The sequence below is a fragment of the Asterias amurensis genome, chromosome 3, assembly GCF_032118995.1.
Source record: "Asterias amurensis chromosome 3, ASM3211899v1".
Classification (NCBI taxonomy): domain Eukaryota; kingdom Metazoa; phylum Echinodermata; class Asteroidea; order Forcipulatida; family Asteriidae; genus Asterias; species Asterias amurensis.
The window spans coordinates 18,262,739-18,284,568 of NC_092650.1; the positions used below are offsets into that span (position 1 = coordinate 18,262,739).

Genomic DNA, 21,830 nt, shown 5'->3' on the forward strand with positions numbered 1-21,830 from the left:
GTAGATCATTGTTTCTACTTTTACAACATCTTTCTAACCATATTTTATACATTTTATAACAAACGGTTACAAACGCTTTTTATAGACCAACTCGACCGATCCAAGGCAACGGAATCTCCTGCGTGCCACCATGGAGCTATATGATGTCACACACCGGCCACACGATAAAAAGCTTGACATTATGGTGACTGAACATTTGGTTTGACTAGGCCCCCAAAACAACCTTGTGAAAAGTTGTGAATTGTCTGCATCATGCAGGAGCCCCAACATACAATGTTTTCATCGATGTGACCCCCTCCTCGCCCGCAATTGTTTTTCTCAGTTCATCAAAATTGCCACCGTCGTAGGTACTTTTCATAAAAAAAATCAGGAACCGTCATGATGGCAATTCTGTAGGCCTACTACAGAAAAGAATTTCTCCCCGCACGGCTCTCTCCCGCACACGCACAACCTTCTTTAGCTCGTCATCATTATATTCAACCGAGAGCTGAATGCTGTGTCAATTTATTAGCCTTTTTGAAAATAATGGTGGACACTATATGGGGTTGCCCTGTTATGTTTTGGGTGGATATCATCCGATTTACCTAAAAATAATAGTTTCATGCTATTGTGTCGGCCCACGGAGGAATTTTTGCATGGTCGGCCATTCCTCAAGATGGCTTGATCTTCCTGAGTGCTGAGTCCACCCTCAACGACCTCCAAGTCCAATTTCCTTTGAGCTTTTTCGGGGAAAACCCACAAAAAAACAAAAAAAACACCCCAAAAGATTAGATCTGGACTTCGTTGCCTATGCATTTGGTTTGGTTTGTAGACGTTGGGGAATCGAAATAAATTCATCGTTCATCAATATAAAATTATTTTTATTTTGTATTATTTAAAGTAAAATTAATTCATGCTGATCGTCCACTTTGGTACATTCACTTACTAATCGCCGTCCCAGCCGCGCCAACAGAGGGCGGTATTGAAAAGCAGAAACGCGCACAAAATCGTGCACACATCCCAGGCATTTCCACAAAAACGAAACCAGAAACACCAACATTTGGTTGTGTTTGTTGCTGATATATCTTAACTTTCTTAACTTTGTAAGGTAAGTTCTGTAACTGAGGAATTCATGTGCCAAAAATGCACCGTAAACTCCATTTTTGCCCCAAAACTACGGGGCCTTCTAACGACCTCGACAAAAACCAACATCACTTGGCTTGTCGTTTCCGTTTACGTGTATTGTGATTTTGCGCCATGTCTGTGATGTACATCGACATTGTGGTTTTAGTTGCACGGTGGGTACCAGCAACCTCCGTACATTTTAGTGTTGAACTTGTGGAACTGTGTACGAGTTGTTCATTCTTTGGCATTTTGAACCTAGTTGTTATTTTATTTTAAAGTTTTCCCTGATATCTACCTTCTAAATCGATCATTGGTGGATCATTCATTGACTTGAGTGTCAATCTCACTCTGCTACCCCGTACCCCCCTCCTATTCTCAGTTGTTGTTTTCTGGCTTAATTAAACATGATTAAACATAGAGGTAGAATTAAACATAAAACAAGTGTGGTTGGATGTCGTTCAATTTATTTATTTCTATCATATCTAGTTACTGTATCTACCTGCCCCCTGAACAAGGCAAGAGTCCATTTGGTTCTCTCAGTCTCATGTATGGTTTTCTACTTATGTTTGATAGAGTCGCCCTTGCTCTATCTATGGTAGAGTCTACCCTAATAATTTTGTTGTACTTCAAAAAGTAAAAAGTTCAAACGAGTTGAAACTTGAAGGAAGGGAGCTTGTTGAAGGCACGCACAGAAGGAGAATTTCCTCCATGTTGAAATTGTACACAAATTTATGCATTTGACTTTGAGATGAGAAATTTTAGACCAAAAAGAGTTAAAAAAGGAACAAAACAAAAACCTGGGCTCTGTAGTTTACTTGTTTAAAAATAATTGATCTTGCCGCAGATGTCAATAATATATCAAATAATTTGCCCAGTAGTAGGGCAATTGGTCTTAGCTGCACCATGCACTACAGTTGACTTGATTGAGGCTGCAATTACATCTTTGGTTAGAGGACAAGGCCACTTCCAATTTGGAAGCGCACTTAAAATCTACGGGATAGCCTACTTTTGAAGGGGCACCAAGACCAATTTGAAGGGGCACCAAGACCAAGGTAACAGAGATTGTGACCTTTGCATAAATCCAGGCCTGACGAATAGTTGTGGTCGTTTTTCCCATGGATTGAAAGTGGGGGGGGGGGGGAGGGGGCGGGGGAAGTGGTGGCTTTTTGAATTGGCAATGTGCATAATTATCTTGGGTTTATTTCTCTGTTGTAGTGCAACTGAGTCGCAGTTAGTCATCCAGGTATTCTACCTGGCCTTGCATGCCTGGGCTAGTACTTCTAGTATGGTAACGGTGATAATCCCCCCAAAATCAATCGCCAGCGTATAAGATGCACTGAAAGATAAGGCGCACCAATGTTTTTGGGGTCTAAAAAGTCAGATAAGACTTTCCGCAGGAAAATATGATAAAGTGTACATTTTTCCAGTAGGCCCATTTGAGCTTTCTTTTACCGTACTTAAATCTGGCAGCTAGCACCCTCTTTGGTGCATGTACATGTACATGAATAGGCAAGTAGGAAAACTTTGAGTGGAGCTCGAAATCAAGCAAAAAATATTAAATCTCTAATTATTTGATGTTGTGGAGAAAACATGGGCAAATTTGGAGAGGGTAGGGTTTAAGTTTGCATTTTTTGGGGGTGATTTGACTAAGCTTAGATTAGACAGAATGACCCTTTCTAATTGTTTTCTAAAAATGTTAAAACATTCCCTCATCTTCTTTTACTTCTTTCCCTAATTTAGAGATCATCATGGAGGATTCTGAAGATTTGCATGTCTGCTTAAAATGCAATGGGAAGATACTCGGACTGGACAAGTACATTGAGCACAGACAGACTAACTGTCAAGTCAAAGCCAAGGAAACAGAAACTCACCCAAGAAATGGTATGTATTTTATGGATTGAGAATGACTAAATGACTTTTAGTACTCATAATTAGATTCTGCTCGTTTATGATAACTCAATTCTACATTAATAGTAATATTATAGGTAAATTTAATTGTACTTAAAGCCACTGGACACTTTGTAAATGACCACTCTTCTCACTTGGTGTATCTCAACATATGCATAAATTAACAAACCTGCGAAAATTTGAGCTCAATCAGTTGTTGAAGTTGCGTGATAATAGTGAATGAAAAAAACACCCTTGTCACACAAAGGTGTGTGCTTTCAGATGGTTGATTTCAAGACCACAATTTCTAAATCTGAGGTCTCAAAATTAAATTCTTGGAAAATTACTTCTTTCTCAAAAACTACATTACTTCAGAGGGAGCTGTTTCTCACAGTGTTTTATACTAGCAACCTCTCCCCATTACTCGTAACCAAGTAAGGTTTTATGTGAATAATTATTTTGAGTAATTACCAATAGTGTCCACTCCCTTTAAATAAGGGAATAAAAGGGTAGCCATGAGTTCTTAAATATGGTAGCAACGAGTTCTAAAACGGCCATTAAAAACCGGCAGTTTCATTGCCGTAAGATAAAGGCCCTCGCCTTGGGCTTGGGCCTTTATCTTACGGCAACGACCCTGCAAGGTATTAAACAGCCGTTTAAGAACGAGTCACTACTCTTGTATTTAAATTTTTATTGGCAGAGTTTTTGTACAATGCCAAACAGTTTAAATTTAAATTGTTTGTTCAAATCAGTCAAAAATCCTACAAGGGAACTTGGCAAAGCTCCGACAAAGGGATATTAATACGCAAAGTAGGTAACAGTCAAACTCTCTCAGTCTCATGACACAAATGAACAAATTGTGGTTCAGGAACTAGACGCCAATATTCTAGTCTACTATTTTTAGTTTTTACCCATTCACTGATGTGTGTTAACACTGTATTCTCAGTACTTTCCCGAGTCCTGTGAAAAATTAATATACCAGGCTTATTACTTGGGTGGGATTCGAACCCAGGAGTAGCCTTGCTCAAGGCAGTCGCATTATTCGCTCCGAAAAGACGCAGCTGTAAACCCACCTGCCGTATACCCTGTGCATGGTGTGTGCGATCACACCGAATGACCCACCCGTATACACACTGTCACATCGCACGAATACTGTTCACACAAGTCATCGCACTCGTACACCACTAACCGCATGCGGAGGCCGTCAGGCCGACAGCCTTGTCGGGTCTGTATCTTCCCGTTTTAATGTGTTGTATTGAAAAAATTCCAATAGTGGACGAAATTGGGGGGGCTCTAGGATATGCTAGTATGCAGCTCATGAATATGTATATCGTTCGTCAGACCTATCAGACAACACAGGATGTGAGGCAAATGAATTATTCATTTTGACGTCCAATCAGGCACTTCCCTTATCCTGACCTTTGGACCCTATCATGCGTCCGTGGTGGTGGTGTGTGAGGTAAACATGTCTCGTCTTTCGCGGGCATTATGGTAATGAGCTGACCGTGGGAACTCCTCGCTTATTATAGTAATGAGGTCAGTGGCTTCAACACAGATCCTTCAAGGCTGTCGGCCTGACGGCTCCACATGCGGATAGTGTACGGGGGCATCGTGTCGTGCGATGTTACGCACAGTGAATACGGGTGGGTTTTACGCACAGTGAATACGGTTGGGTTTTTATACAGCGGCGGTCTTTTTTCGGAGTGAATAATTCGACTGCCTTGAGCAAGGCTAACCCAGGAGCACGACCCTTGCAATTCTAGAGCAGTGTCTTACCAACTAGACTACCGAGATTGCCCGGTAGCTAGAGGCAGTTCAAATCCTAGGTTTTGGCAGCGGGTACCGCAACGATATAATAGATGTTAGGTTTACATCAGGGATAAATAATATTAATTTTGTTTTTTACCCATACACCGATGTGTGTTAGCACTGTATACTCAGTACTTTGCCGATATTCTAGTCATTAGGATTGCAGTCCAACCACTTGACCACAGTGGCGTGAACTGTATTCTTGAACTGGTAAAAAGAAGTTTCTCTATATTAACTTAACACTCCAAAATTGTAAACAGAATATAAGTCTATCCTGTCTTCTTTTTTTCCCCTTCATTTAGAAACAAATGCTACATCTCCAGACGACTCATCAATACAGCAGAGTGAAGATGGCTCACCGAACATCCAAACTGAAAAACCTAAACAGAAAAGGAAGCGAGGTCGCCCAAGACGAATCATAAGACAAAGTGAAGATGAGCAGACTTCAAAGGAAAGTGAACGAGTAGAGAGAGAAATCCAAGAAGCGTTGGATTTGTCTTTGCTCTCTGAGAGCAACAAACAAGAAAATGGCGAAACTTCGGACGCGGTTGTCACTCGTACTCGGAGGAACAAAAAGCCAAGGCGAAGATTTGAGAATTGCTTTGCTGATGACGATGATGGTGATGAAGATGATGATGATGACGATGATCAAACATGGCAAAAATCCAAATTGGTCAAGGGGAGGAGCTCAGCGTCAACAGGAAAGTCTTCAAAAAAACGAGGAAGAGCAAAGAAACCCCTGCCTCCCGAGGATGAACTAGCAATTGAAAAGGCCCGTGTGGAAGACCGCTTTATATGTGAACTCTGCAAGTTTTCCAGTCTTAGCACGGCTTCACTACTGCAGCACCTTAAGACTACGAAACACACGGAGCATCTGGCAAATGCTAAGGGGGACTCCGCCGCCACGTTTGAGTGTAATTCGTGCCCCTCAATCTTCTTCACCGAAAGTGCTCTAACGCACCATCAAATACGACACCAGCAGCAATGTAAGTGCAGCAAGTGCGGAGTGGATTTTGAGACGCGAGCAGAATTGGGGAAACATCGCAGGATAGAACATGATAAAGAAGTAAGAAAAACCAGCACTGACGTCTGTGAGACATGTGGAAAGGCGTTCTCCAGAGGCTACTTAAAGATTCACAAAAGAATCCACTCGGGTGAGAGACCCTTTGCTTGCGATATTTGCACCTTCAAGACGAATCAGAGGGGGGATCTGCTGATGCACAAGAAGAGACATATGGGCATCAAGGACCGCAAATGCCCCACGTGTGATTTCATCACCCTCAGGTCGTCAATCTTGAAGAACCACATGTTGACCCACACCAAAAGAGAGAAGACCGAGGAATGCCCAACCTGCCTCTTGAAGTTCTACAACAAAAATCTTCTGAGATCCCACGTCTACATGAAGCACGTTCTAGCGCGGGATCACTCGTGCACAGAGACAGGTTGCACATACAAGTTCAAATACAAGATTGAACTTGTTGCGCACATGCGAACACACTCTAAAGAAAAACCCTTCTTGTGTACTGTGTGTGGTTACTCTGGATCCTCTAAGCAGGCTTTGACCAGACACTTCCGAAAGCACACTGGTGATAAACCTTTCAAATGTGACTTCCCTGACTGTTTCTACGAGGGTCGTGTCTCAACCCACCTTACTCGCCACAAACGGCTTCACACAGGCGAGAAACCATACAAGTGCCCATACTGTAACTACCGAGCCAACACCCATGAGAATGTCCGGAAGCATATCCGTAACACAAAGAAACACGCAGGACTCAGTGTCTACATGTGCAAGTTTTGTAAAGACATGCAGACTGACCGCTACCAGGAGCTCGTAGATCATGTACGGACAGCACATGCAGAGCGCTACCTCACATTTGACAAGGTTTCCCACCAATCAGGCCTTCTTGCTGATAAGGAGGAGGATGCGACTGCAGTTGAAGATGGCGAGCAAGAACCTGTGCCAGACGGCCACCAAGGACCTGTACCAGATCACCCACAAGGACCTGTGCCAGAGGACCACAAAGGACCTGAGCCTACAGTCAACCCTGGAAGAGGTATAAACTGTGACCTACAGATCAATATCCCTACCCAAGACATCGAGTCCAACCTCCAGGTTGTTGTGCCAACCTCATCGGTTAACAACTCTGACCTGCAGGTAGCCGCTTCTTCGACCTCTGAAGTGACCTCTGACCTGCAGACAGCTGTGCCAACCTCTGAAAGTAGTAACAGGAAGTACATCTTGGTGGTCCAGGAAGGAAATGAAGAGCACCCCCAGGAGGGTGGGGATAGCACCAAGGAGGCAGACCAGGCATCAGCAGGAGAAGATGAAGAGCTGCAGGAGATTCAGATGGTTACTGTGGAAGGACAAGCATCTCAGGCCCTTGAAATGCTCTTGAGACATGCCAATGGATCACAAGGTGCACAGGACTTTATCATCTATTGAGATGAGTTCAGCAGGCAAAGGGTTTGTTTTAAAGGCACTAGACATGCTTGGTAATTGTCATAGACCAGTTTTTTTCACTTTGTGTATCCCAACATAAAATATCAAACAGGCTGTGAAAATTTGGGCTCAATTGGTCATCGAATTTGCAAGAGAATAATGAAAGAAAAACACCCTTGTTGCAATACATTGTGTGCTTTCAGGCGTCATCTGAAGTCTTTTAATATTTGAGTGAGAAATTACCTGTTTCTCAAAACCTACGTTACTTCAGAGGGAGCCATGTCTCACAATATTTTGTACTATCAATGTCACTCCATTGCTTGTTACCAAGTAAGTTTTTATGCTAACATTTATTTTTAGTAATTACCAATAGTGTCCAGTGCCTTGAAGAGTTCAACCACAAGACAGTATTGTGAAATTTATAGGTTTCTGATACCAAGTCCAAACTCTAACTATCCCCCAATCTTTCAAAAACCTCTTCAGACAGGTGTTTAATAGCAAAGGAGTGAAGGTTCCAAGTGTTTCTTTTTTAATTCAAGACTTTGAGGTTGGGGCAAGTTGGGTTGGTGGCCTAAATTTTTGAATTACAAAAAATTCCAAAGTGTACAAATTATCAAAACTACGTTTGAATGAATTGATTAACAACACACAAGACAAGCAAGTTAAAACATAATTTTGCTCAAGTAACTCTTTAAACTTCTTATAGAGACTTATGAACAGCAGAAAAGCGATCACAAGTTTGTAAGTTATAATCTCCATAAAAATAAAGATGATTTATGTTTTACTCCTGTAGGCTGTACAATGGGATCTAATATACATAAATGTACCTGCACATATTACCTCGGTGATGAATCCACAAAATGTCAGTAAAAGTGAATAAAAGTTTCTTTTGTTTCCCCCCAAAAAACAAATCTTATAATCAATTCGCAAAATAATTATTGTTGTTTTTCCAGGAGAAAAACTTGTTTATTATCAAACTCACTCGTATGTACAAAACAACTACATGTGTAATCAATCCACAATTTAACATGCAAACTACTGTAGGCCTACATGTAGTCAGTTACAAACTACACAGTAACAAATAATTTATAATATGGCACACAAAAACACACTCTGTATAAAAACCCACAGGCATGCTTTTATTACAATATTTAAAAATGCTGATCGTAAATATACTTAAAAACAAATTGCAAAAACATAATCTGAAAGGGAACACAATTTATTTGAAAATTTTCCCAAAATGCTGTTGAAAAAGAATATGTTTTGATTGTTGGTGCAAGAGTTCCATCAATTTTTGAACCTGTATTATAATTTAAAATGTTTTGTTTCATTCATATTTTGTTTTTTACAACAAAATAAATCTTTGATTTATTTTACCTTGCGCACACAAATTGTTATCTTGATAATTTTATACATTTTTTTCAGACTTTTTAATTTGTTCGTTTCTTTGCCCTGGTTAATTATTTGTGGGAAGGTGAGACATAATGGATTTCACTTTTGGGAAATTTTGTTCTGCATTCTTTTTCCCAGCTTTATTAAATGCAGGGTACACTTTTGGTTACAATTGTCAAAGACCAGCCGTTGATTTCATCAAACTCTTCGTAACTTAGGATTAATATTATGACTATAAACATTAGGTCTTAGGAGGCATTGAACCCATCCTAAGGTAGGACGGGTTACTCATCCTAACTCAAAATAAAACTCATCCTAGCGTTTCGTGAAATTGGATTTCAGAATCGCAATCTAAATTGCAAGAAAACAATGAAAGTTAAAACAACCTTGTTGCATGTGTGTACTCAGATAACTTGGGTAGGCTTCATGCCTAAAGCCATTTTCAGGTTTAAATTTTTGAGGTGAAAATTACCTCTTTCTTTAAAGGCAGTGGACACTATTGGTAATTACTCAAAATAATTATCATCATAAAACCTTTCTTGATTACAAGTAATGGGGACAGGTTGATGGTATAAAACATTGTGAAAAACAGCTCCCTCTGAAGTGATGTAGTTTTCGAGAAAGAAGTAATTTTCCACGAATTTGAGGTCTCGAAATCAAGCATCAGAAAGCACACAACTTCATGTGACAAGGGTGTTTTTTCATTCACTATTATCTTGCAAATTCGACGACCGATTGAGCTAAAATTTTCACAGGATTGTTATTTTATGCATATGTATAGATACACCAACTGTGAAGACTAGTCTTTGACAATTACCAATAGTGTCCACTGTCTTTAAAACTAAGTATAAATACTGTTTATGTTGGGCAATGGTTATCAAAAGTATACCCTGGGGAATTTCTGAAAGAATTGAAGGGGTTTTTCTTCCCTATAAAATGGAGTACAGAATTGTTATCATAAAATGACTATGAAAACAGAAACACAGGGTCAGAAAATAGCACTAATTAAAGATAGATGTAAATTACGCACAGTTTTCAGAAGTTGCTTGAACTGATAAGGCATTGTTTAACTAACAGGTGAAGATTGTTGGAAATAATTATGGGATGAAAAAGCAAGTTAATGTTCTACATGTACATAGATATATATGGCAACATGATGTAAATGTTGGACTGTTTTGTACTGGGCTTGATAAATGTACTGGGCTCGATTTCATCCAAGAGCTAAGAAACTGCAAATCAATCTTAATTGCTAAAGAAAAATGTGTTGTCACAATACAAATTACTTTATAGTGATACTGACAATTATTCTCGAGATGAATCTCCAGATGCCTTCATTGGACATGACTCGTGGGGGCCAGCAGAGCTCCATCCCCCACGAGCCTGCACAGCAGATAGTACTTTGTGAAATAGAGCCCTTGTGAAGTTAATTTTTAAAGAGCAAGAGAAATTACCTATTCAATTTTGGAACGTACTCATTATTTCCAATAGCAAACGTCATTGTGTGTTTGGGGGAGAATTACAATCCTTTAACCCCATATTAATGGTATAAATTTGCAATCTATATTTGATGCACTTCCAGTAGAAAATATTTTAGCATCAAATTTATCCAATAAACACAAACCAATTAAAAATAAATGGGTCAGTATTTACATTCACATAGTAAACAATCTATTCCAATTAAATGGTTTAGAAGAATTTTTTTGTATATGTATTTTGAAATTGCTGAAATGGATTTGCAGTTGGATAATGTCAAATACAATTTGTAATGGTGGGTGTTTTCTTACGTTTATCTGTACATTCTAAAATGTTATGATGATTATTTTCACAAAAATTGAATGCTGTTTGAAGTATTTAATCAAAGCAAGATGATGAACTGTTTCAATAAACTGTACATGATAAATAAAAAAGAGTTGAAGAAAACCACTTTGCTCTCTTATATGTTTCTCAAATATCATTTTATATTAAAAAGAATTGTATTAAACTTGCAAAATGTAAACATTTCATGAATGCTTAAGAAAAAAATAGGGGAAATTGTTAACATCACGTTTTAACACAGAGTAAAAACAGTTGTCAAAAATAACTTCTGACATCATTAAATTGGCAAGTTATTTTTTTCAATTCTAAAAGAAGAAATCCAGTTTTTATGAATGTTTAAGTTCAATAATAATGCCATATTTTCATACGGCAAACTGAGCCCAATTTTATGGAGCTGCTTCAGCACAACAAGCTAGCAAAAATGTATGCTTACCAGAAAAAAAGATTACAAGCTAATTGAAACCATCTTACATGTAGCATATGTGACTGATCATGCTTAGTGTTGCTGGAAGCAGAGTTTGTGTTAAATCATCAATTTCTGCTGAAGCAATAAGAGCTGCTTAGGTAGAAATTATTAAATTTCTGCTTAGCAAGTTGTGCAGGATACCAGTTACAAATGATACAGGCTGTGGTATTTTGGCTGGTAAGCATTTATTTGTTTATTTTGGCTGTTGAGCTTCAGTATATATTATTATAATACAATAATATTTATTATATAATAATATTATAATACAATAATATTTTTGAATACAGCAGCTGAGCATATTATTTCGGATCATTTAAAACCAAAAACAATCTTGAGCCTTCTAAATAAAAAAACCCATGTAGGCCCACCATGTAAACATTGCGTCGAAGACACTCAATATTGATGTACAATTTGTGACTGGTATCCTGCTCATCTGTGCTGAGCAATACATTCTGATGACAGCTCTAAGAATTTGGGCCCCCGGCTGAATGGAAAAGATTTGAATTCACGGGATGTATAGTACACTGATGAATCCATCAAACTCTGCCGAGACGGTAGGAACGTCATCAAAGCTCATTAGGGTGGGTTGTTAGCAAAATGCACCAAACACCCTTCTTCAGTTTCAAGCTTAACCCTGGTAGACCTACTCGTGGTGCGGAGCTTATGTTGCAAAACTTTGGTTCATATGGCCCTGCATAAATAATGGAGAAACAAAACAAAACTTAAAAGTTTCAAGAAACCTGCTTTTCAACATTTGGTAGTTGTCAATCGCCAGAAATTATGCAGTTTTATATGACGCCAGCATGTAACAAGAAATACCAAACGTAATGTGAACTTTTATAGAGCTCAATTAGTCATTGGAGTCACGATATTAGTGGGGCATTGTTTGTAAAACGTCGAGTTCAGACTCGCAAGATCAATTAAAACTGATTATTTAAAAATAAAGTATCTAGTAATTACAAACAAAAAAATTGAGCGAAGTGTGCCACCACCACAACATTGAGATAAGTTTATGCATTGACGATGGCACAGAAGTGCTAATGACGACACCCTATATCAATTTATATTGTGGGGACGACTTAATGAAAGTTAAATGTAGTCTTCTTGATATACATGTAGATATGTTTATAACAGGATGGCGAAATCCTGAGAGTGAAGGCCGAGTTATAGTCGGTCGGCGATGGAATCTTCCGCGATAATAAAAAGACACGGTTTTTAGACCTCAGTCTTAGGATTGCGCGCAAGATTTCCATCGCGCGACCATCGCGACATTCTGTCGCAGATAAAGAGCTCTGTACAGTTGTGATCTGCTTAAAAAATAATTCAATTTGTGAACCATGAATACATTTATGGGATTTGAATAAATTTGAATAGTTTGAAATATAACTCACCACCAGAATGACCTTGAATGACCCTTGCGTGCCCCTGTCACCAGACGACATAGCACTTCGTGTCCGTAATGCACGCACGTCATCGTTCCCGCCATATTTCCTGTGGACGGATACGAAACGGTTGGCGTTGTGCACAGCTTCAAACTTCATGTGCATTCCGTCACAGAGATGAAATAGGAATCTACACTGCGGGTCGCCCTTACCCTAGAAACGACAAATCCGGAAAGAAAGTGTCAGCGTTTACAGAAAGGAAAATTTCAATGTTGTTAAGTAGGCCTATTCATTTTGCCTATTGCCCCATTCAATTCAATTCAAGGCAGTTCAATATGGTACTAAGCCTATAATATAGTTGTGTTAAAAAATAGGGCTTTTGGATATTAAAAAATATATGAAAAAAACATATTAAAAATATAAACCACCACCACAACACTGTATTTAAATTAAAAGAAAGACATTGGAAATCTATAAAATGGTCATAGGCCTACATTGGATATATTTAAATTGATATGATAAACATTGAAAATCTTAATAAAAAAAAATGATAGACATTTGAAATCTTGGTATAACAATCAAGGGAAACTTAAATTGTTGATTAGGATAGCATTTACAAGTCCCATAGTATTTGCCCGGGGGGGGGGGGGGGGGGCTATAAAGACAATGCTGAACGGTGGTATGGAGCAGTGGTAATGACAAGTTCACTGGTCCCCCTGGCTGTAGTCATTGAAGAATAATGACAATCCCGATGGGTTCACTTCCCTGTAAAAACAAAATGGTCAATGGTCACGCCGTTTTGATGCAAAATAAACCTTTCAAATCCAAGAGACAAAAGTAAAGAAAACAAGAAAACAGCCGACATTATTTAGTTCAAAATTAACAACTTCTCACGTTTACAAAATGCAATCACTTTACATTATTTTTATAAGGACCGCGTCCGAATTACGTCACCCTTAGCAACAGTCGTAGCCTAAGAATCTTACATTTGCGTAGAGGGTGCCGTTCCGTAGAATCAGGAAGTTTTTGGTGTTGGCGACGCATCTTAGTGTGATGACGTCACCACTGAATCTCTGGACGATGAATTGAGCTGGAAAGAATTATTAACATAGATATCAGTTAATAAGTTACATGTGAATCTCTTATAGTAACAGTCATTTGTTTATAACATAACATAAACATCACATTTTGGTGTAATATTTGAAAAACAAGTTGTTTTAAATTGTGTTCCCTCCATCAAGGCAAACTTCGAACAAAATGACGTCGTGGGACCTCTATTTGTTCTGTACATTCCAAAGAAGCATTTGTGCGCAGTCTAGAGGTCAAACTCAACACCGTTTTGGTTTAATATCATCAACATTCAGAAATGAACTGAAAATTCTCTGTACAAAAATGTTCAGACCATGATGTTCGAAGCATTGCCTCATCGGTCGTTTTTTTTTTAATTCAACAAATTGCACTTGAAGGATACAAGCAATTTACACCATTTTTTACGTGAGCTTTAGAGACTCAAAATATCTCCAATATCATTTCCATTTTTTGTAGGGAATGAGGGGATTAAAAAACTGAAGTACAAGAAAAAAATCTTACATTGTTTCCCAAAGACTCCATTGAAGTCGATCTTTCCCGACAGAGTGTTGACTCGTAGAAGTCCGCCCGTAGCCTGTGATTCCAGCTGGATAATGTTACCAGATTGTAGATCTCGAACCTTTTCAAATAATATTTTACAATGTCAATTAAAAGAGTGTTAACACAGATAAATAGTAAGAAAAAATTATAATGTCACACGTTTATTAATTTTATTTTGGAAGAAACATATCCAGTAACAGAGCAAAGAAGCTTACCACCATGCCAATGTTTGAAAGCCCTTGGAAACCACTGCTGTGAACATAGCTTCCCTGTAAAGTGACGGAGGAAACATTGGTTAACATTAAAGTTGAAAACAAATACAATATTCACTATGATATCGGCACAAAATTAAAATCAAAAATTAGATTCAAGTTATAAAAGTTTTTTCCCGGTCTTTCGCACTGCACTGTCCGCCATTTGGAATAAATCACTATATCCACAGGAAAATAATGAAAAATATGGAGGACAAAATTAAATTGGAGGAGATTGCCTGGAACCTGTTGCCTATAAATTGCCTCGTGTGACATGGCATTTTATACACTCACCATTGATTTGGGCTTCATGGAAGCGGGTGCCCATCCGTATAGCGTCTCCATCCAGTGCTGCAAAACGTAGACAGACAAATAAAACTTAATAAGCGTGCATCCACAATCTATTTTACCGTTCCTTAAAAATATCTCTGGGTCTTTTAAAACAGAATGGCCCGATTCTCGCAGAAAACGTTTTTATCTGATGGATGATTTTGACAGATTTTTCTGTTTAAAAAATGAAAATTATAAGACTTCTTTTTTGCCACGGCACAGCACATACACTGTACATGCAAATGACGGGATCCAGACAATACAAATTTATTGATATAGTTTTTAATTAACTTAAATTAATAAATACCTTGGACGGTTTCAAGTCTCTGATTGGTCAAAACCCGGTCACGTGTGGGAGTGTTAACGGTGGTATAAAGACCGGCTTTGGAAAATAGCGAATAAGTGGCCACTAAATCAGCATACATTGTGTAAATCTTGTGCGTTGCACTGTATCGCACGCTTATTTATATCCCTGTTAGTTTCATTGCAACTTCGCGCACTTCGCGTACGCACGCTGAAAATGTATCAATTTTGAGTGCGCGCGTATAAACTGACGCTGAGCTCATGCGCGCGTTTTAATGCACAAGGAACAGCTATTGTCCAATCATTTGCCTCCTTTGACCCCAGTGAAGGTGATGAACAGATCATTATTTCAAAGAGTCACTGGTCTCAAAGATCAGTAATGTGATTAACGCACGAAAGAGATGGGAACCATCAAAAGCTCAAATATGGCCCCTAAACATGTCTGGAAGTACCGCCGAGAGAAAAGTCACAAAATTTGGAAAATTTTAGCCGATTAAATCGCTAATAAAGGTATTTATTAATGGGAATAACAGTGTCCGTACCCGGTCTTTACTGCGTGGTAATGACCTTGGTTGGTGGCTAGCGCTGTTAACGGTCTGTTAACAGCGCCAGCCACCAACCCGGTCATTACCACGCAGTGAAGACCGGGTACTCGCACTGTTCCCTAAATAATCATTCGTGTGTTTTCTTCAAATGAACGCTTGGGGGGAAAAACGGATCATATTAGGAATTACAAACATTTACAATGTAAATTCTAAATTTCTGGGGAAACTCAGCCCCAAATCGCTTGGACCTGGAACCAGTGAGGAAAACTTGGACCATCGAAGTCTGGTGCATCAGAAATTCTTGATTTTAAAGCTTACTTATAGAGTTCAGGGGACAGAACAGTGCTAACAATATTCTTACGTCAATCTGTTGATCGACAGAAACAGAATAATTCTCTTGCCCCCTTCGGTATAACTATTTTTGCGCTGGGGAAGGGCGAATGTTAAACATTTTCGTAAACTGTAGCCATAAGAACTTCAAGGTCGTGGGTTCGAATCCCACCGAGTGATATGGCTGTGATTCTGACGCATAACTCCGGAAAGTACTGAGTATACAGACTAAGTGATAAAACACATTGGTGTAGGGCTAAAAACCAAAACTATATATTCTTTATCCCCGATGCAAATTTAACATCTATTCAAACTATTTGTTCGCTCACAAATTTTACAGTTATAATTTTACCTGTGTTTGGTACATTGGATTATTAGTCGATGTTAGTTTCCTTACAAACTGTTAGATCGCCTTTGGACACAGATCGAAGATTAGGACATTAATGAAAGACGGAGTATGCCTATAATGCGTTAAAAACCAAATAACCATTTCTAGAGCTGGCAAATAAAAGTTATTGATTACTTCACCCTGAGTAGAAAGTTAAACATAAACAGTATATTATAAACGGTTTAACGTGTTTGAATAACGGGAGGGAGGATTGGGAGATCATAAGAGAGGATGACCATCAATTTATAAGAGCTTCTCTATAACACGTGGTAGATTACAAAGCCTCGGACATTCCAATCCTAGGCTTCAGACAGTGCTCCATCAGGTTGTTGGAAACACCGTATAGGAGTACGATCGATGGCGGGTACAAAAAAACTTAAGCCAAAGCTGAAGGAAAATGGCTCAATGACTTCGGCTTTGGTTCCAGCTAGCGTCGGTAGTCAGAAAAAGAGTTTAGTAAAATCAACCCTGCGCTCACAATATTCTGCCTTCATTTGATTTTTAAGTCATGAACGTTAGTCTTAATAAGACCATTAACATTATACAACTGGTCTGCTTCAAGATTCATAGTCTTCAGTAGACCATAGACTTACTCTATGAGTAGACAATGCTAAAGCGCTTTGAAACGCCTATGGAAAGCGCTATATTAAAGGCAGTGGACACTATCGGTAATTGTCAAAGACTAGCCTTCACAGCTGGTGTATCTCAACATATGCATAAAATAACAAACCTTTGAAAATTTGAGCTCAATTGGTCATCGAACTTGCGAGATAATAATGAAAGAAAAAACACCCTTGTCACACGAAGTTGTGTGCGTTTAGATGGTTGATTTCGAGACCTCAAGTTCTAAACGTGAGGTCTTTAAATCAAATTCGTGGAAAATTACTTCTTTCTCGAAAACTATGGCACTTCAGAGGGAGCCGTTTCTCACAATGTTTTATACCATCAACCTCTCCCCATTACTCGTCACCAAGAAAGGTTTTATGCTAATAATTATTTTGAGTAATTACCAATAGTGTCCAATGCCTTTAAACCTATACCTGAGCCAACAACCCAGTGGCGGATGTTCGGAAGAGCTGCGGCCGAAGCTCTAACATGTTTCTCTGACGTGGTCTCCAAAACGCGCATTAGATAGTTTTGAAACACGCACGTCTTCGTTAACAGCTCATGCCGACGGAGCCAAGTTTTGATTTTGCCCGGGTAAGAGCGTGTATCGTGAGACCTCCACTTGTTGACTGTGGATTTATAACGTTACCACCAAATAGTTTACCACCACTGAAGTTAGTTTACATAACTTTAACAAAAAGTGTAATCGGGTTTATTATTATGTTCTCTAGTTATATAACCGATTTCAGGTAACACTTGTGAGTACGTTTACGAGGTGAAATGTGCATCCACCCCAAACACCTCCTTGGAGTTCTTGGCCTTCTGTTCTGTTTGTTTAGCAAGTTGGCCCCCAAGCACTAACAAAAATTCACTCTTGGGCTAAACAAGAAAAACGCTAAAGATGAACATAGCTCAGTGGGGCTGAAGGTATGAGTTTATATTTCTCTTGAAACAGCATGGAGGGAAACATGCACCAGACAGGGAGTTCTTATAAGAGATACAGCAGTAAGGCTTTTTGTTCCATATCTCTGTTCGTGTGCTTGAGACTTAGATCCAGTCGGGAGCGTCGTGTGCCGTGCCATTCTGTTGGTAATTCGGTGGTGACGGGATGGGCAATTATATATGAATGCATGGATAGTGAATGAACTTGAGGTTATTAATGAGTTTATGTGAAGTTAGTGCCAATATATTTCCCCTGTGGACCATGTTAGAAACATGATTTGTGTTTGGTGAATATATTTACATCATGCAATATTGCGGTTACTGGTAACACAGTCCGCCACTTAACACAATATAAACGCCATGCAAAAACGACAACTCGTGCAAAACATAGGCCCAAATGAAGATTGTTCTTTCATATATTGCTCATAATTTTGTTGTCAATTTTGTTTTCTTCCTATAACAGTTTAGAGGGCCAGCCGTCGATTTCACCAAACTCGTCCTAACTTAGGATTAATCTTAGGACTTAGGACGGGTTCAGATCCGTATCCAAATACGTAGGACGCATTGAACCCTTCCTAAGTTAGGACGGGTTACTCGTCCTAACTCGAGTTAGGATTAATCCTAGCGTTTCGTGAAATCGGCTGCGAGTGATATAGGCATATTAGTGGTTCAACGAAGCAGCCTTGTGAAACAATAATCTTTGATTCGAGTTTGAAAAAGGTAATGTGTGTGCTCAAATTCACTGTGTTGATTTGGTTTTATAATTTGTCTTTTACAGACCATGTTATTTACCGACCAAATAAAATCGACTGCCCTGATAATTTCTGACAGGATACCAGTTTTCAAAAGGGTGAATATTAGGTTCTAAAAGGTGTAAAGGCCGGTTTATAGTCGGTCGCGCGACGGACGCGCGACGGAAATCTTGCGCGCAATCCTAAGACTGAGGCCTAAAAACCGTGTATTTTTATGATCGCGCGTCTAGATTTCCGACGCCCGACCATCGCGCGACCGACTATAACTCGGCCTTAAGACGCAATTATTGTGGAAGCGATTCAAACCATGGTTATGGTTATACTGAGCAGAACAATCTGGTAAGCGCCATTTTCTGCTTGTTAGTTTAGCTTTCCGAGTTCCATGTTTTGTGTTTAGTGACGTGAGTGCCAGTGAAATCTCATCATGCATCATTACCTCGTGCATTACTTACGGTATATTCCGTCATTGTGTTATAACGCCCATGGAAACAAACCTTTCTCCAATGGCGTCTAATTTGTTACTATGGAGCTAAAACAAAAATAGCTAGAGTGCTAAATGATAACAGGAAACAAACATGTTCTCCAATGTCGTTTATTATTTATAACCATGGAGCTAAAACAAAAAAGCTACAGTGCTAAAGCTAAATGATGAACTGGAATGTGGGCGTTGCTTGAGGGATGACAAAAGCTAATTGAGGGATGTTTATGTACATCGATGATGCAAATGATTATGAATTTTAAGTTAAATCTAAATCATGGTTATAGAGCACTAATGTATTGAAGCATACATGTATTATAGACACATTCCTAATGAATTTAAAATGATTAAATCTACTCAAAGAATGCTGACAAAACTTATGCATATAGGAGCCCTACTTCTATTTTTAATTAGCTTAACTGCTATAGACGTACAATGATAACATTATAGGTGTTTGGGTGTATAACAAGTACAGGTATTATGAATTAAACTTTCCGTAAAGAACATTTGAGTCTAAATATTTGGGTTGCAGTCATTTTGTACCTTGGTCTTTCATTTGTACGTGATAACATTAACAAGCGATGTCAACTAGAGGTAACTGCTAACAAATAGTGTTATAATAGACTCAGTGAACAAAGTCTCACAATAACACCACCATGAAAAAAAAAAACCAGAACTCTAAGCGTTGTGTATACAATAACTATGCAGTTCATTTATAGCAGCAGTGTTCGTGTTGGTATTAGGCAACAACTTTCAATAATATCATAACTGTTGTTGCCTTCAACTAAAACAGGACCCTAGTTTCGAGCAATGGGAACTGGAAAATAATATTAATTTACCCACCTCTAATTTGCGTCTCCACTGCAAGAATTCAAGTAGAAAGTCTCAGCTTTCCAACACGGTAACCCAACGCACCTGTTACCCAAACACTGAGTGGGTCTCGTATACCCTTAACTTCAGCGGCCTACTTCTGGTTGCCTCAACCACGTTTGTTGCAGGGTTTGTTGGTAACACAACTCACAAAATGGTGTGACCTCTGGGGGTCGAAACACACTGAGACCAAGGCGACCAGACAATCGCGATCAAACCACGGCATTGATTAGTTTAACAATAAAGCCCCCGAAGTTTGCCGGGTTCGGCATTAAGTCACTGCACCGCTTTGTCACTAGGAGTGCTCTTTTGTTGCTCGGCTTTTTTCCCCCTTTTATGTTGTCGAGTTAATTCTATCACCATTCAGACGCACATTCCCATCATACACGCACACTTCATGGGGGATTAACGCTAATACGGTTATCTCAAGCTAACCAATTTAGGATAGTTTTTGAGTCACGAAGTTTTTTTTGTTTTTGGCAGGTTTACACACAGTGTGTAATGTATAGGTAGGTTATTTGCATAGTAGCGAAGTTCACAAGGCCAGGGGGAAGGTCCGACCTCGAGTCAAACAACGTAGCGCGCGCTTTGGCGTTACCATAGCAACTGCTCCGCCGGAGCACAACAACTTTGTTTACGATCGCAGGATAAAAAAATTGGTTGTGAGTGGAACGAATCTCCCTAGAGCAGTTTGACTTGCTGATTGGAAAAACTATTTATTTTGACACCCGAACTGGTTCGCCCACCAACACACCCAAAGGCCTACTTACCGGTAGCTTTTTTAGGAACAATGTGAACCCGATTTTCAAAGAACTTGTCCGAAAAGGCAGGACGTTGTTTATTAGAATCCAACGATACAATGAACCCATGACAATGATTGTGGTAAACAAAACCACAACTTCCTCATTCAATGAGACCCAACCGTAACCAGTAGGCCGAATACTGTTTACATGTTGTTTAGTTTGCATCGGGGACTCCAGTAAATGAAAATTGTTGGGGTTTTTATCGATAAACAGAGGTAAGGTTATCTGGTCGCCTCAAATAATAATAGGTACTCGATAAATGCTCGGATTCCATTTTAACTAATACCGAGTGGGGAATATTTGAAAAGTTTTGTACAAAATGTTCGAAAATGTTGGTTGTCCATCAAACAAAGACCCCCTTCTAAATTCCCCCTTCCATCCAAGGCAAAAAGTCCGGAATACGCTGCCACTGTGAGTGAGCAAAAAATAGTGCATAAGTGATAAAGCACGTGATGAAGAAACCAATTTAAAGGGGCGCGGAGGAGAGTCCCGGAGGAGCCACACGGACATGGGTAGAACTACATCCATGCACGGACCGAAGGGAAGGGAGCGTGACCCAGCGCCACTGAGTTACTCCCAAAGATCATAGAGCGCATGTTGGTTACTCCACCGTTCGTATCAAATATTTAGGCAGGCCCTTGTTGGGAAAAAAAGTAGGAACATTGTCGAGTTCAAGCGCTGATCTACCACAAGGTATGCCGGTATACCTTTTTTAAGTGTCAAAGGTCAAAGAAAAAATAATAGCAAATCAGACTATTATAGGAATAATATCGTGTCTGATGAATATAACTACATCATCTGGGGTGGATTTCACAAAGAGTTAGGACTAGTCTTATTTCAAGTTAGGACCAGTTACTCGTCCTAACTTAGGACTATCCATGCAAATTGTATATCTCCCAGGACTAGTCATAAGTTAGGACTAGTCCTAACTCTTTGTGAAATCGACCCCTGGAAATGAGGCAAGGGAGGGGCAATAATGGCGTTTAGTTCCGACGTCCCACCAATATCAACCATGATGTCACACAAACACCAAATAACATCATATTAATATTAGAAAACATCTCCTTTTCGTGGCGGCCGCACTGGTAGCAGACTACCAGGTTTAAAACTGTTTCCTTTAGAAGCAGGGTTGATATTCTACCACATGGGATTATGGTTCAGTAGGTGACATTACTAATTACCCAGCAACAGAAGATGGACGGTTATCTCAGTGACATTTAACTAGCAAAAAGATTAGTTTACAGCTCTACATGATAGAAAACAACAGTAGCATGTTTAAATTATCAGCAAACGATAGTGGTTATCTTT

The 21,830-nt window shown here is 39.2% G+C and overlaps 2 protein-coding genes across 3 annotated transcripts; one reads left to right on the top strand and one right to left on the bottom strand.

Moving 5' to 3' along the window:
* The first annotated feature begins 964 nt into the window (after positions 1 to 964).
* Positions 965 to 10,860, top strand: LOC139934657 (uncharacterized). Its single transcript, XM_071928985.1, has 3 exons — positions 965 to 1,087; positions 2,845 to 2,985; positions 5,103 to 10,860. The coding sequence occupies exons 2-3, from the start codon at positions 2,853 to 2,855 to the stop codon at positions 7,241 to 7,243; spliced, it is 2,274 nt and encodes a 757-aa protein (XP_071785086.1). The 5' UTR covers positions 965 to 1,087; positions 2,845 to 2,852; the 3' UTR covers positions 7,244 to 10,860.
* On the bottom strand, positions 8,176 to 20,117 carry LOC139934658 (uncharacterized). 2 transcript variants are annotated; one of them, XM_071928987.1, is made up of 8 exons: positions 19,693 to 20,117; positions 18,824 to 18,900; positions 14,470 to 14,526; positions 14,140 to 14,193; positions 13,886 to 14,003; positions 13,282 to 13,385; positions 12,305 to 12,508; positions 8,176 to 11,604 (listed from the first exon to the last, which is right to left on the bottom strand). In XM_071928987.1, exons 2-8 carry the CDS (start codon positions 18,836 to 18,838, stop codon positions 11,575 to 11,577), a joined length of 582 nt encoding a protein of 193 aa, XP_071785088.1. In that variant the 5' UTR covers positions 18,839 to 18,900; positions 19,693 to 20,117; the 3' UTR covers positions 8,176 to 11,574. The 2 variants fall into 2 exon arrangements, with proteins under 2 accessions (XP_071785088.1, XP_071785089.1); XM_071928988.1 differs by lacking the exon at positions 18,824 to 18,900.
* Between the last annotated feature and the right edge of the window lie 1,713 nt (positions 20,118 to 21,830).

What these genes read in the sequence shown, in the direction of transcription:
- LOC139934657 (XM_071928985.1), top strand. Translation starts at nt 2,853, where the DNA reads ATGGAGGATTCTGAAGATTTGCATGTCTGCTTAAAATGCAATGGGAAG. An exon ending in AGAAACTCACCCAAGAAATG is followed by an intron (nt 2,986 to 5,102) that starts GTATGTATTTTA and finishes CCCTTCATTTAG; the next exon opens with AAACAAATGCTACATCTCCA.
- LOC139934658 (XM_071928987.1), bottom strand. An exon ending in TTTCAAACATTGGCATGGTG is followed by an intron (nt 14,004 to 14,139) that starts GTAAGCTTCTTT and finishes TTATTTGAAAAG; the next exon opens with GTTCGAGATCTACAATCTGG. An exon ending in ACGGCACCCTCTACGCAAAT is followed by an intron (nt 12,509 to 13,281) that starts GTAAGATTCTTA and finishes TGTCGTTTCTAG; the next exon opens with GGTAAGGGCGACCCGCAGTG.